This window comes from Callorhinchus milii, unplaced genomic scaffold (genome assembly GCF_018977255.1).
Source record: "Callorhinchus milii isolate IMCB2004 unplaced genomic scaffold, IMCB_Cmil_1.0 Scaffold2, whole genome shotgun sequence".
In the NCBI taxonomy this organism is placed as follows: domain Eukaryota; kingdom Metazoa; phylum Chordata; class Chondrichthyes; order Chimaeriformes; family Callorhinchidae; genus Callorhinchus; species Callorhinchus milii.
Window position 1 is genome coordinate 52,201,370 of NW_024704743.1, and position 12,948 is coordinate 52,214,317.

The 12,948-nt window shown below is 41.5% G+C and overlaps 1 protein-coding gene across 1 annotated transcript; it reads right to left on the reverse strand.

The window, feature by feature from the left end:
- Nucleotides 1–510: 510 nt before the first annotated feature.
- On the reverse strand, nt 511–11,327 carry ndufs6 (NADH:ubiquinone oxidoreductase subunit S6). Its single transcript, XM_007903016.2, has 4 exons — nt 11,150–11,327; nt 5,305–5,358; nt 1,483–1,605; nt 511–678 (listed from the first exon to the last, which is right to left on the reverse strand). Exons 1-4 carry the CDS (start codon nt 11,279–11,281, stop codon nt 607–609), a joined length of 381 nt encoding a protein of 126 aa, XP_007901207.1. The 5' UTR covers nt 11,282–11,327; the 3' UTR covers nt 511–606.
- Between the last annotated feature and the right edge of the window lie 1,621 nt (nt 11,328–12,948).

Genomic DNA, 12,948 nt, shown 5'->3' on the forward strand with positions numbered 1-12,948 from the left:
ATAATCCTTGTATTTGATATAGCGCTTTTCACGTCGGGAGGACGTCCCAAAGCGCTTCACAGAACACACTGTAAAGTGAATTGACCGTATATTTGTGGGTGAACGCGGCAGCCAATTGCGCACAGCAATGTCCCACAAACAGTCATGGATTCAAAATGACCAATTTATTATTGTTTTTTTTTTTGGAGGGATTATTATTAGGCGTGTGGAGTAAGGAAACTTGCCCAAGGTTTCGCCCTGCCGGGAATCGAACCCAGATCTCTCACTTGCAAAGCGAGTGCTCTAACCACTGAGCTACAGGACTCCACGATCAAAACACTGAAGAGATACTAAATTCAGATTGATATGGCACNTTTTTTAAACAAATTAACTTGCCATCATAATAGTAATCCTTGCATTTGATATAGCCCCTTATCATGTTGTTGAGACATCTCAAAGCGCTTCATAGTAGTCCAAAGAAGAATATTCATTTTACTCTCACAACAAGAGTAAATACATGTGCACACAGAGTAAAGCTTTACCAACATTTTATTTTTTTTCAGAGCTCCAATTGGAGAAGGTTATGCAAGTCTATCATATGAAGAGACAGGAATCCAATTGTCCATCTCAATGATGATGATGTATCTGTTTAAAGCGAAGGCCGCAATAACCACAAGTTCCAACTTTTGTATCTTTGTCCTAGTTGAAGAAGAAAACAAATCAAATGAGGAGCACATCAAGAAACACAGATATCCCTATAATCTGATAATGGCTATTCATTTTCATGAATATATGTCATTTAAAATAATAATTGCAATATTGATAAATGTAGCTACCAAACACTTTTCCAATTTTTGTCTATTCAACAAGTAAACCTTTTGATAGCGTGGGTAGTGAACATATCAATTCATTAATTATAGATATTAATTAGATATTAAAAGTATTAATTAGTTTATGTTGATCATTTCAAATGAAAATAATTTGTGAGCTATAAGCATCTCACTGCAAGTTTAACATTCTTGTTAGTACATAATACATAACCTTGTAATTTGTTTAAACTGGATTTTCAAAATATATCAATAGTTAAGCATAGGTCTCAATACTATAATATTAAAACTTTAGGAAATTAGAACCAAACAAAAACAGATTTCAGTTTGAGCTAAAAACCAAAAGATCAACCTAAACAGTTTCTGAAAATGGTGACATAACCCTTGAATTTGATACAATATTAATCCTTATATTTGGTATACCACTATTCATGTCAGGATATCCCAGGATTTTACTTTAAATTGTGTTTTGTGGGTGAACGCAGCTGCCAATTTGCATGCAGTAATGTCCCGCAAACATCCCTGAAACAAATAACCAATCTTATTTAGTGTATTGTTGATAAGGAAACTCCCCTCTCTTTTTGAATAATGCCATGGGATCTTTGGACAAGGTGATGGCACCTCAGTTTAATGTTTCACCCAAAGGATGTACCTGATCTACTCAACAAACACTTACCAAGTTTATATACACCTTAGGATGTCCGAGGGCTCCACCACCACCATCACAGGAAACCACTCTATCTGCTACCTCAGTAATCGGTTGCTCAGCGATTAGATTAATAGCAAACTTTTCATTGACCTACCAAAACAAATGGAAAGAGTTTAAGGTTTGACACCCAGTTCCCTCATACTGGCTTCATCAAAGTTTACCTGCATTACTGAGTCATGGCGCAATGCAGATTTTATATCTGTGACACATTATATTTCTGACACTTAACTGATCATAGTTAATTTTAAAAATCTTGATATTGTGCTCACTAAAGGAAGTAAACCAATTTGGCAGTCCTTTTAACACGGAAAGTTATTGTATAAGTGATCCTCCGTTATGGGCCCTCTGAGGGAAATGTAGCACAGAGTAACATCCAACATAAGAACCATTAGGAGAAAGCATACAGTACTTGAAAGACTTCTAAACCTTTTTAAGTTTTATTTTTATTGCACTCATTAACTTAGCAAACTATGATCAATGGAAGAGTCAGGGCTCAATGAAAATAAGGGAGGAGAAAGGCAACTTAGTGGAGGAAACAGCTGGATAGTATAAGATTTCTTTAATCTCAGAGGAGGCAGGTGAGGAAAGGTTAAAATAAGCAAATATATATTAGAACTACCAAAAGGAAACCAAGAAGGAACTTGAGACTGAAAAGGAACTGAACTACCTTGATCATAAGAATGGAACAAACTTTATTTTGGAAAAAAATTCAGAAGATGCAAAAGGGCAAGTAAGTAAAAGAAAATATGTGGGATTTTGTAAGATGAACAATTCCCCATGTGCGGACTCCCTATACCACATGCTATTCTTAGCTAAACACAGACAGGCAACCTGCTCACAAATTTCACTTATGTCAAACTATAACCAGCTGCTAGGAGAAGTACATATCCAAACTAGGCGATTCTTCCTCTGATATTTTTCTGTCCATCAGGAAACTAATAAATGACAGACATGTACCTGCAATCTATCACTCCATGGGCTCATACATCGTTCCAAAATGCCATGTTATCTGGGTTTGTAGCTTTAAAAACAGTGAGCTGATCATATTACATATACTTGCTTGATCTCTGCTTTGCTAAATCCTCTATGTCAGAGTTCAGGAAAGTTCACTCTCTTGACAAGTACATTAGCAGTTCTATGCTGGGATCTTGCTGGAGCACAACATGGTACGTACACTGGGACAAAACAGATTATAGAACACCTCTTGTAAAGCATAGTGTTGGGAACTCATGGGAAATGGTACAATTCCTTTGGCTGGTACCAAAACGCATTTTCCACTACCGTGTGTCATTTTACAAAATAGTCCTCTGTGTGTTGCCTGTGAGAATTTTTCAAATATAGAAGAGCTTGCTCCTTGCAAAGGAAGGTTACAAGACTATTCAGCGTCTTGAGTGATAGAAGGGTGTTAAACAATTGTCCTTGATACAAAAATAGAGCCAGATGGGAGAAAACAAAACATCTTGGTATTATGAGCCATCCGTTACAGCATTTCACAATCTGTTAATGACCAAAAGCTGTATCTTGGTCTATTCTATGTACCTAGTGGTTTTAAAATTACTTCCTACACAACTAGCATTTTTATAGCACATTCACTTAGGATAACATCTTAAGAGTCTTTCACAGTGAAAAGGTTGGATGCTAAGCAAGGGAGAAGGGAGGTGAGGTCGAGGATGTCCATTTTGCGGTCAGATCCTACAAAATAATCCTTGCATTTTGTACAATGCCTAATAAAGTAAAATGTCTCAAAGCGCTTCACAGCACTTTACTATGAACTGTAGTGACTGTAAATGTGTAGGCAAACATGACAACTAATTTGTACACAGAAATATCCCACTTCCATGAAGTGAATTAACATTTTTGTGGATTGTTGGCCAGGAGAACTTGTTTCATGGATAAACGTTTGTGGGGTTTTCTGCACGTGTGCAATGCACAGGAATGATGTTATCAACAAACTAAGAACTTAAGCAACAGCCACTTTTCAGTGTGGGAAGCCAGCTAGTCAATGTCGGATGTCAAGTACACCATTTTTCCAGTTAGCGCAGGACCACAGCAGATCTCCACTCTAAGCAAGAACTGTGTTTAACCAAACGCGGCCATACCAGGGTTCCCCTATAGATAAGGGCACAGAGTTTACAGCACACCCATCAGTAAGAAGTAATTATTACACCCGGAATAATTTGCCCTATTATTATTACTATTATGATGTGGAGTCCTGTAACTCAGTGATTGGAGCACTCGCCTTGCAAGCAAAGGACATGGGTTCGATTCCCAGCAGGGTAAAATGTTGGCCAAGTTTCCTTACTCCAAATGCCTGATTACCTAGCAGTAAGTAGGAACCCGGTTGTTAGTCGTTTGGTGGATCGCTTTTCCGGGTGTAATAATTCCTTTAAAAAAAATAATACATTGGTCACTCAATCCACGATTGTTTGTGGGACACTACTGTGCACAGTTGGCTGCCGTGTTTCACCCACAAAACATACAGTCAATTCACTTTACAGTATATTCTGTGAAGTGCTTTGAGACATCTTAAATACGTGATAAGGCGCTATATCAAATGCAAGGTTTATTATTATTAGAATCAGTAAGTGTAGTCTTTTAAGTCATGGTTTAAGTTTAATGTTTAAGTTTAATGTGAAAACAGTTCAGTTCTTACAGGCAAGACAACTGCTACCTCTTACATAAAAACAGTTTTATTTGAATCAGCTGAAGCAGGAAGACTAGTGCTTCTTGGAGTCTTTGGTTGTCGCAACAACAACAACAAGATTGCATTTATAGAGCGCCTTTCACGTCGGGAGGACGTCCCAAGGCGCTGGACAGTTGGGTCGGGACCCGAGCAGGGGGGAAACGGTCAGGGTGAGGGGAGGGAAGGGAGGGAGCGAGGAGGGGTAAAGAGTCGAGAGGGGAGCTGAAGGCACAGTTGAAGAGAAGTATAGCACCAAAGGAGATGCTCAGAAAGCTTCAGTACAGTGACAAGTGCATTGTTGACACTGCAGTTACTAAATAAGAGGATGTGTTTCAATAAGAAACTGAAATGGAAGTAAGTGACTGACATTGGTGAGTAACTCACCTTTCATACTATTCAAATAAAAATAGGCAAATGGGATTATTTCAGTATCTGCAATACTGAACAAGGATTAACCCAGGTACCTGACAATCACCATCATGGGAACATACTCATGCAACATTCTAGTTACTGTGAAGCACTGTACTGTTTGAACACTATTTTTACCCATTAATTAGCAATCATAATGAAACACAGGAAAACCAAGTTAAGATCAAAACAATTGTCTGCCTTGGGAATAACAAACTAATGAGCCAAAAAAATTAACAAAAAACATGAATTTTTGTGTGGATTTCCTATCATTGGATGTCACTTTGTAAATACACTCTACATTAACGCAGCAGGAGACGAGCACAAGTACATCACAAGATGGACAATACAGTGCTTAAGTAATTCATCACATGACCAGCAGCACCTCCAAGTTTCCAATGTAAATTCCTGAAGGTGAGCAACTATTTTGGCAGAATATATATTTTTTTAAAAAATCAGATATCTTAAAGAATCCTCCAGTCATTCGTCATCACTTTTTTATGCAATGCTCCTTATAACATAACCTAAAAAGGCCGAAACAAAATACCAACTATAGAATTCACCACACAATGCAAGGTCATGCTTATATTTCATATAAATAATGGGGGCTGCATATATAGCTCCGATTGATAACTAGCTGAATGTTGATGCTCAAGTTTACCATCTTACTCTCATAACTAGCATCTCAGAATACTAACCTCTTTCTGCCGTCCAACAAACCTAACTTTTCTGTAGTCCGCCTCATCATAAACCTGAGGTAGTAGACAAAACATATAGAGATTAGAAAGATTATCTGTGAACATGAAATATCATGGATTTTAAAACAGTTTGTAAGATTCTGGAGAAAGCATTTCATTGAACTAAATTGGTTAATGCAGTAACTGTAATTATTACAAACAAAACTATCCAGTCAAAACTCAAATTCCATCCTTGGAGTTCAGCAGAGAGGTTATTTCTAAGCCATCTTTCAAAATGGTGAAAACTTGAGTTTGAGCAGAAAATTTCCTGTGACAAGAGATCTGTAAGAAAACTGATAAGATCTGACTATACCGAGGGTAGCAATGGTGGCAATTAATACCATTCGACAGACTCAATAGTTCGTGCTCATGTAGCTATGGAATGCATTGAGATAAGGTAACCTATGTTCACCCGGAAAACTAACACTCTACCACCCAACACGGTGCATCATTGCCTGCTGTCATTTTCAAAGAAGATCTCAGCTCCTCCTCCAAATGGATTGCAGTGCTACCATTCTTCAGGAAGTTTCTGGTTCAATTTGCCCAACATTGTGCCACCAATAAAATATGGAATTTCCTTATTCCACCATCCATTTTACAAAAGCTTTTTATAGAATCATCTTCCATTTCATCTATATTGGCCAAATATAATGAATCAGCCTGCCTTAGTTAGTAGCACTCTCTCCTCCAAGTCAGAAGGTTGTAGGTTCAAACCACATATTAAGTTTTGAACTCACACATTCGAGGCTGACAGTCCAATACACTGCTGTGGAAGCTCTGCATTATCGGAGGGACCATTCTTCGGATGACACATTAAACTGAGATCTCATCTGCTCATTTGAGTACACATTAAAAGATCACTTGGCATCACTACTCGAAAAAAGAATTATTTTAAAATTAAATTTTAAATGTTGTTCTACATTTCAATACATTCCAAAGTCTGGGCAGGGCTTATTGTTTAGAGAAGTGATTATGTGACAAAAATGAGCACCAATACGTTGATAGCTGTGAGTGTCCCAGGCACGTCACATTTAGTGACAGACCTGGGCACTGAGAATTTAGTTTGTGTCCTCATAGCAGTCCTGTAGCTCAGTGGTTAGAGCACTCGCTTTGCAAGCGAAACACCTGGGTTTAATTCCAGGCAGAACGAAACTTTGGGCAAGTTTCCTTACTCCACACGCCTAATAATAATCCCTCCAAAACAAAACAATAATAAATTGGTCATTTTCAATCCACAACTGTTTGTGGGACACTGCTGTGCGCAATTGGCTGCCGCGTTCGCCCACAAATATACAGTCAATTCACTTTGCAGCATATTCTGTGAAGCGCTTTGAGACGTCGAGGAGACATGAAAAGCGCTATATCAAATGCAAGGATTATTATTATTATAGCTTATTTAAACATTGTCTTTAAAGATACTTACAAGTTATATTGCCATTTTAGAAAAAGAACTAGTGAAAGTATTCCCATGCTAACTGCATTGTGTTTCACAGGTTTACAAGACACCTTTCTATTTGTGCGTATATATTTTATACAGTAAACAACAACAACAATTTGCAGTTATATAGCGCCCTCCACCAGGTTAGTGTCTCAGAGTGCTTAAACAAAGATATCTGCTAGCTCCTTCTTTTGTAGCGTTTGTCGTCCAATAAAAACAGTGATTTTTCGCATATCACAAAAGAATTTCCACTTTCTGATCAAATGTAATGTTCTGTATACTCTCCTGTTAAAAATAATAATAGTCCTTGCATTTGATATAGCGACTAATCATGCCTTTGAGAGGTCTCAAAGCGCTTCACAGAATACACTGTAGAGTGAATTAACTGTATATTTTGTGGGCCAAAGCCGGCAACCAATTGCAGACAGTAATATCCCACAATCAGACATGGATTGAGTGACCAAATTTTTTTTTGAAGGGATTATTATCCCCGGAAAGCGATCTGCCAATCGACTAACAATTGGGTTCCTACTTACTGCTAGGTAAACAGAGGTATGTGGAGTAACAACAACAACATTTTGTATAGCGCCTTTCACGTCGGGAGGACTTACTTGAAAGGAAACTTACTGCCCGGGAATTGAACCTGGGTCCTATCGCTTGCAAGGTGAGTGCTCTAACCAATACACTGTCACAGAAATAGGATATGAAACCTTCTTGTGTCAAAATAACTATTCCTGTTTATTTCATGGATTTTTTGGTGTTGCATTTAATATAATTATGGAAAATAGGCATTGCAAATTAATTGCAGGTGTCAGAAGATGGCTCAGGATTTAAACTGGTAAATGTGGTTAAGATGAGTAAATATCAATTCAAAATTTAATTTCCTGCTCAATCATTCTGGGAGATCTGCATTGTTCAGCGGTGCTGTCACCAGACCATTCAAACAGTGCTCACGGCAGTACAGCAATTGTGCACTCTGCACTATATTTTGTAGATATAGCGCACAGTTTCAAAAATACCAACATTCCAAACCTGAGAAGAATATAATAAATAGTGTGAAATGAAAATACGCTTGTAATCCTTTAAGCTTTTGGCAAAAGACCTTTCTTCAATGGAAAGCAGTGAATACAAATACACTGTTCTTACTGAAGCTTTTAGACCATAACATAATTGACTATATTGTTCTGCATTAGAATAACTAGAAGTTTCAACAAGTGGATTACATGTTTTAGCAAGTACAAGATTATAAAAGGAAGAATCTGGAAGTTAGCACATTTCTTTCCTCCACTGTAAGAACACAATATGTGCAAACATTACATGATCCTAATCTAAGGGTTTGTATAATTAATTCTTTTTTATCAAAAATCTCATTTTGTTTTTTTTTAAAAAATAGTTTCCTTGAAAGTTTGGAAAGTTTATCAGAGACAGTGAAAGTCCTAAATTTGATTTCCAGTTTGCACTGTTAACATAATTTTAGTCAAAGGTGACAGAAGGGGCACTACAATTGGTCGTAACAGCTCAATCCATTTTTTCTATTATTACATTCTTTTCATTTTAAATTTTGTTAAATTCTTGTGTTATATTTTATTATATTAAGGTTTGGAATACTGGTATTTTGAATTAATAATTAAGTTAAGGTGAAGGTGAAAGTTAACCAGAGTTATCCAGCAACTTTGGCTGGAGATACTCATGTATACAGGTCAATTGAGAACAGAATTGGGCTCAGTTGTAAAGCCAAATACCATTGAATGTGCTGACACTCATTGTCAATGTTTATAGATGAGAAGGTACTGTAACAGACTTCAAATTTACAGTACTAACATTTGATCAAAGACGGAGCGCTGAGGTTCAGTGCTCACGTGGTCTGGGATTAGGACTTCAATCTGATCCATAATGATGGAAGACAAGTCTTCTCTCAATCCTCTCCAACTGTGTCACTCCAAGTGAGTTTATACTTTAAATCCAGTTGAGAGTGAGAGCATTTCAACAGCACAAAAAGGTAACCAACAACAATTTGCACTTATACAGCACCCTCCACGCAGGGCAGCGTCTCAGAGCGCTTAAACCACATACTGTCATTAATTGCCAACTCCACTCAGAGATACCATATTGATGACTATCGAAAAAATATCATTCTGGTGAGTGTTGCATATATCAGAGTTACTCTTCTGCAAATACCAACTGGAAAGTGTATGTGGTATCAAATCCATGCTATACCTCACCTGGATGTGGCAAATATTGGCAATAGATATCAGAAGTACAATACAAAATGATAATACAAAACTACATTTGTATAGCGCCTTTCACGTCAGTAGGAAGTCCCAAGTAGAATACAAATGAACAGAAGAAAACATTTGAAACTGTCTTTATGTATATCAGTTGAAGAGCTCTCCAATGAAATAAAGCTCATCCCCCTCCTCCCCTGGAACTAATCTGTTCACAGCCCACAAATGTACAATTTATAGGATAGCTTTTCAACTTCCCCATTTAAGGTATCAGTACTTCAAACAACTTTTACATTATCTATACTGAATATAAACATTTATATATATTATATACATATAGGAACATAGAAACAGGAGTAGGCCATTCAGCCCCTCGAGCCTATTCCGCCATTCTATAAGATCATCGCTGATCTGTACCTCAATACCAATTACCCATCTTTGCTGCATATCAATTGATACCCTTACCTAACAAAAATGTATCCACTTTGATCTTGAAAATTTGAATGGATCCAGCACCCACAGCCTTTTTGGGGAGAGAGTTCCAGTTTCCCACCATTCTTTGGGTGAAAAAATGCCTCCTGATTTCACTCCTAAATGGTCTAGTTCTAATTTTAGGATTATTCCCCCTTGTTTTGGATTCCCCCACCAGAGGAAATAGTTTCTCTGTCGCTACCCTATTAAATCCCTTTATTATTTTAAACCCCTCAATCAGATCACTCCTCAACCTTCTAAACTCAAGGGAATAGAGACCAGGTTTATGCAACTTGTCCTCACAATTCAACCCTTTGAGCGGTGGTATCATTTTGGTGAATCTGCGCTTGGCAGACACCGGCCTGCTTCAGGTCCCTCGCACTTCCCACCCCACCATTGATGGTCGGGCATTCAGCATCCACACTGCTAGAATTTCTTCGCCTCATCCCCTCTCTTGCCTCCTTCAAATCTCATCGAAAAACCTTCCTCTTCGATCGTTCCTTCGACCGCCCTCCCACCCCCACTGCCCTCCTCCCCTCCGGACCCCAACACCCAGCTCGGGTCCAAAAAGCCCTGACTGTCTATCTAGCGCCCTGGGACATCTTCCCGATGTGAAGGGCGCCATACAAGTGTAATTTGTTGTTGTTGTTACACCAAGCAAACCTCAGGAATCTGCAGCCATTGTGAACCCAGCCATTGTGCGAGATACAGCAAATGGTACATAAATGCACGTTCTGCAGCTGCATTTCTAAAAACAAATGATGTCTCACAAGCGAATTCCAAATGAGAATATGCCCTTCAGTCATCAACACAGAGCCGATGGGAAGGAGCAAAGAAAACACACCTCACCCCCTGTTAGCAATGTCCCATGTACCTCCATCCCCATACATACCCCCCCCCCCCCCCCCACACACACACCAACCCTCACATCCACACACCCCACACACACCAACCCCCCCCCCCCCACACACACACCACCCCCCCCCCCCACACACACACACACCAACCCCCCCCCCCACACACACCAACCCCCCCCCCACACACCCCACACACACACCAACCCCCCCCACACACCCCACACACACACCAACCCCCCCCCACACACACACCAACCCTCACATCCACACACCCCACACACACACACCAACCCCCCCCACACACACCAACCCTCACATCCACACACCCCACACACACACCAACCCTCACATCCACACACACCAACCCCCCCCCACACACACACCAACCCTCACATCCACACACCCCCAAACACACCAACCCCCCCCCCACACACACCCCACACACACACCAACCCTCACATCCACACACCCCACACACACACCACCCCCCCCCACACACACCACCCCCCCCCCACACACACACACCAACCCCCCCCACACACACACACCAACCCCCCCCCCACACACACACCAACCCCCCCCACACACACACACCAACCCTCACATCCACACACCCCACACACACACCAACCCTCACATCCACACACACACCAACCCCCCCCCAACACACACACCAACCCTCACATCCACACACCCCACACACACACCAACCCCCCCCCCCACACCAACCCCCCCCCACACACCAACCCCCCCCACACCAACCCCACACACTGCTGTCGGTGTAGAGCGGCCCCGGGGTGGGTGGCTCTCGGTACCTGGCCGGTGTGAGTTACTTTCTCCGCTCCCCGCGGGTGGTGAGTGGTGAGGGCCGCGGCCTGGAGCCGGAGGCTGTGCCCGGGTCGGGCTGTCAGGAGCCGCAGCCGATTACAGCAGCGAACAGCCGCCATCTTACCCCACAGTCACTGCTGACCTTCAACAGCGCCGCCGGGTCCTAGCGCCGGCCTCCCCCACCCTCCCAGTCACTACACTGCACCTGACAGCCCAGTCACTGCACTGCACCTGACAGCCGAGTCACTGCACTGCACCTGACAGCTCAGTCACTGCACTGTACCTGACAGCCCAGTCACTGCACTGCACCTGACAGCCCAGTCACACTGCACCTGACAGCCCAGTCACTACACTGCACCTGACAGCCCAGTCACACTGTACCTGACAGCCCAGTCACACTGTACCTGACAGTCCAGTCACTACACTGTAGCTGACAGCCCAGTCACTACACTGTACCTGACAGTCCAGTCACTGCACTGTACCTGACAGCCCAGTCACACTGTACCTGACAGTCCAGTCACTACACTGTACATGCAGTCACATCACATTCAGACACTGGACTGCACCTGAGCGACATTTCAAAAGGTGTAATTTTCTCAAGTAATCAAGTATCATCTGCCAGACTGACAGGAGTATTTATTGAAAAAAAACACATTTTCTCTTTGCCACTTGTGTCTGGTAGATTTGATGGCATCGGTTGATACTGGGATACAGGTAACACATGGGTCTCAGGTTAGCCCAGACATGGGTGTCTTTAAAACAGTGGCATGCAATATAATTTAACAAAGATGAGTGATTATTGCTTCTAATGAGAGATAGAGAGACCAGACTCACTACAAAGCTGTTATCACTCCAATATCTGCTGCTCCATGCAAATTAGTGCAGTCCAACTTCACATCACCAGCATTTAGGGAGAACTTCATTTCACGCAGTGATTATTAAATTATTTAAAGACTTTATTTATTATTATTATTAAAATTATTTATTAACGGTCATTATTAAAGACTTGAATAAATCTTTGCATTGGAGTGCAGTCCAGTAGTGTACTGTGGAGTCCTGTAGTGTACTGTGGAGTCCAGTAGTGTACTGTGGAGTCCAGTAGTGTACTGTGGAGTCCAGTAGTGTACTGTGGAGTCCAGTAGTGTACTGTGGAGTCCAGTAGTGCTGTGGAGTCCTGTAGTGTACTGTGGAGTCCTGTAGTGTACTGTGGAGTCCAGTAGTGCTGTGGAGTCCTGTAGTGCTGTGGAGTCCTGTAGTGTACTGTGGAGTCCTGTAGTGTACTGTGGAGTCCTGTAGTGTACTGTGGAGTCCTGTAGTGTACTGTGGAGTCCTGTAGTGCTGTGGAGTCCTGTAGTGTACTGTGGAGTCCAGTAGTGCTGTGGAGTCCAGTAGTGTACTGTGGAGTCCAGTAGTGCTGTGGAGTCCAGTAGTGTACTGTGGAGTCCTGTAGTGTACTGTGGAGTACTGTAGTGCTGTGGAGTCCTGTAGTGTACTGTGGAGTCCTATAGTGTACTGTGGAGTCCAGTAGTGCTGTGGAGTCCTGTAGTGTACTGTGGAGTCCTGTAGTGTACTGTGGAGTCCAGTAGTGCTGTGGAGTCCTGTAGTGTACTGTGGAGTCCTGTAGTGTACTGTGGAGTCCTGTAGTGTACTGTGGAGTCCTGTAGTGTACTGTGGAGTCCTGTAGTGCTGTGGAGTCCTGTAGTGTACTGTGGAGTCCAGTAGTGCTGTGGAGTCCAGTAGTGTACTGTGGAGTCCAGTAGTGCTGTGGAGTCCAGTAGTGTACTGT

Bases quoted from the DNA above. Each gene is read 5' to 3' on its own strand.
- ndufs6 (XM_007903016.2), bottom strand. From the start codon at position 11,281: ATGGCGGCTGTTCGCTGCTGTAATCGGCTGCGGCTCCTGACAGCCCGA. The intron at 5,359-11,149 runs GTACCGAGAGCC...CTACTACCTCAG, and splicing joins AAGTAACTCACACCGGCCAG to GTTTATGATGAGGCGGACTA. The intron at 679-1,482 runs GTAAGTGTTTGT...TTCTTCAACTAG, and splicing joins CTAAGGTGTATATAAACTTG to GACAAAGATACAAAAGTTGG.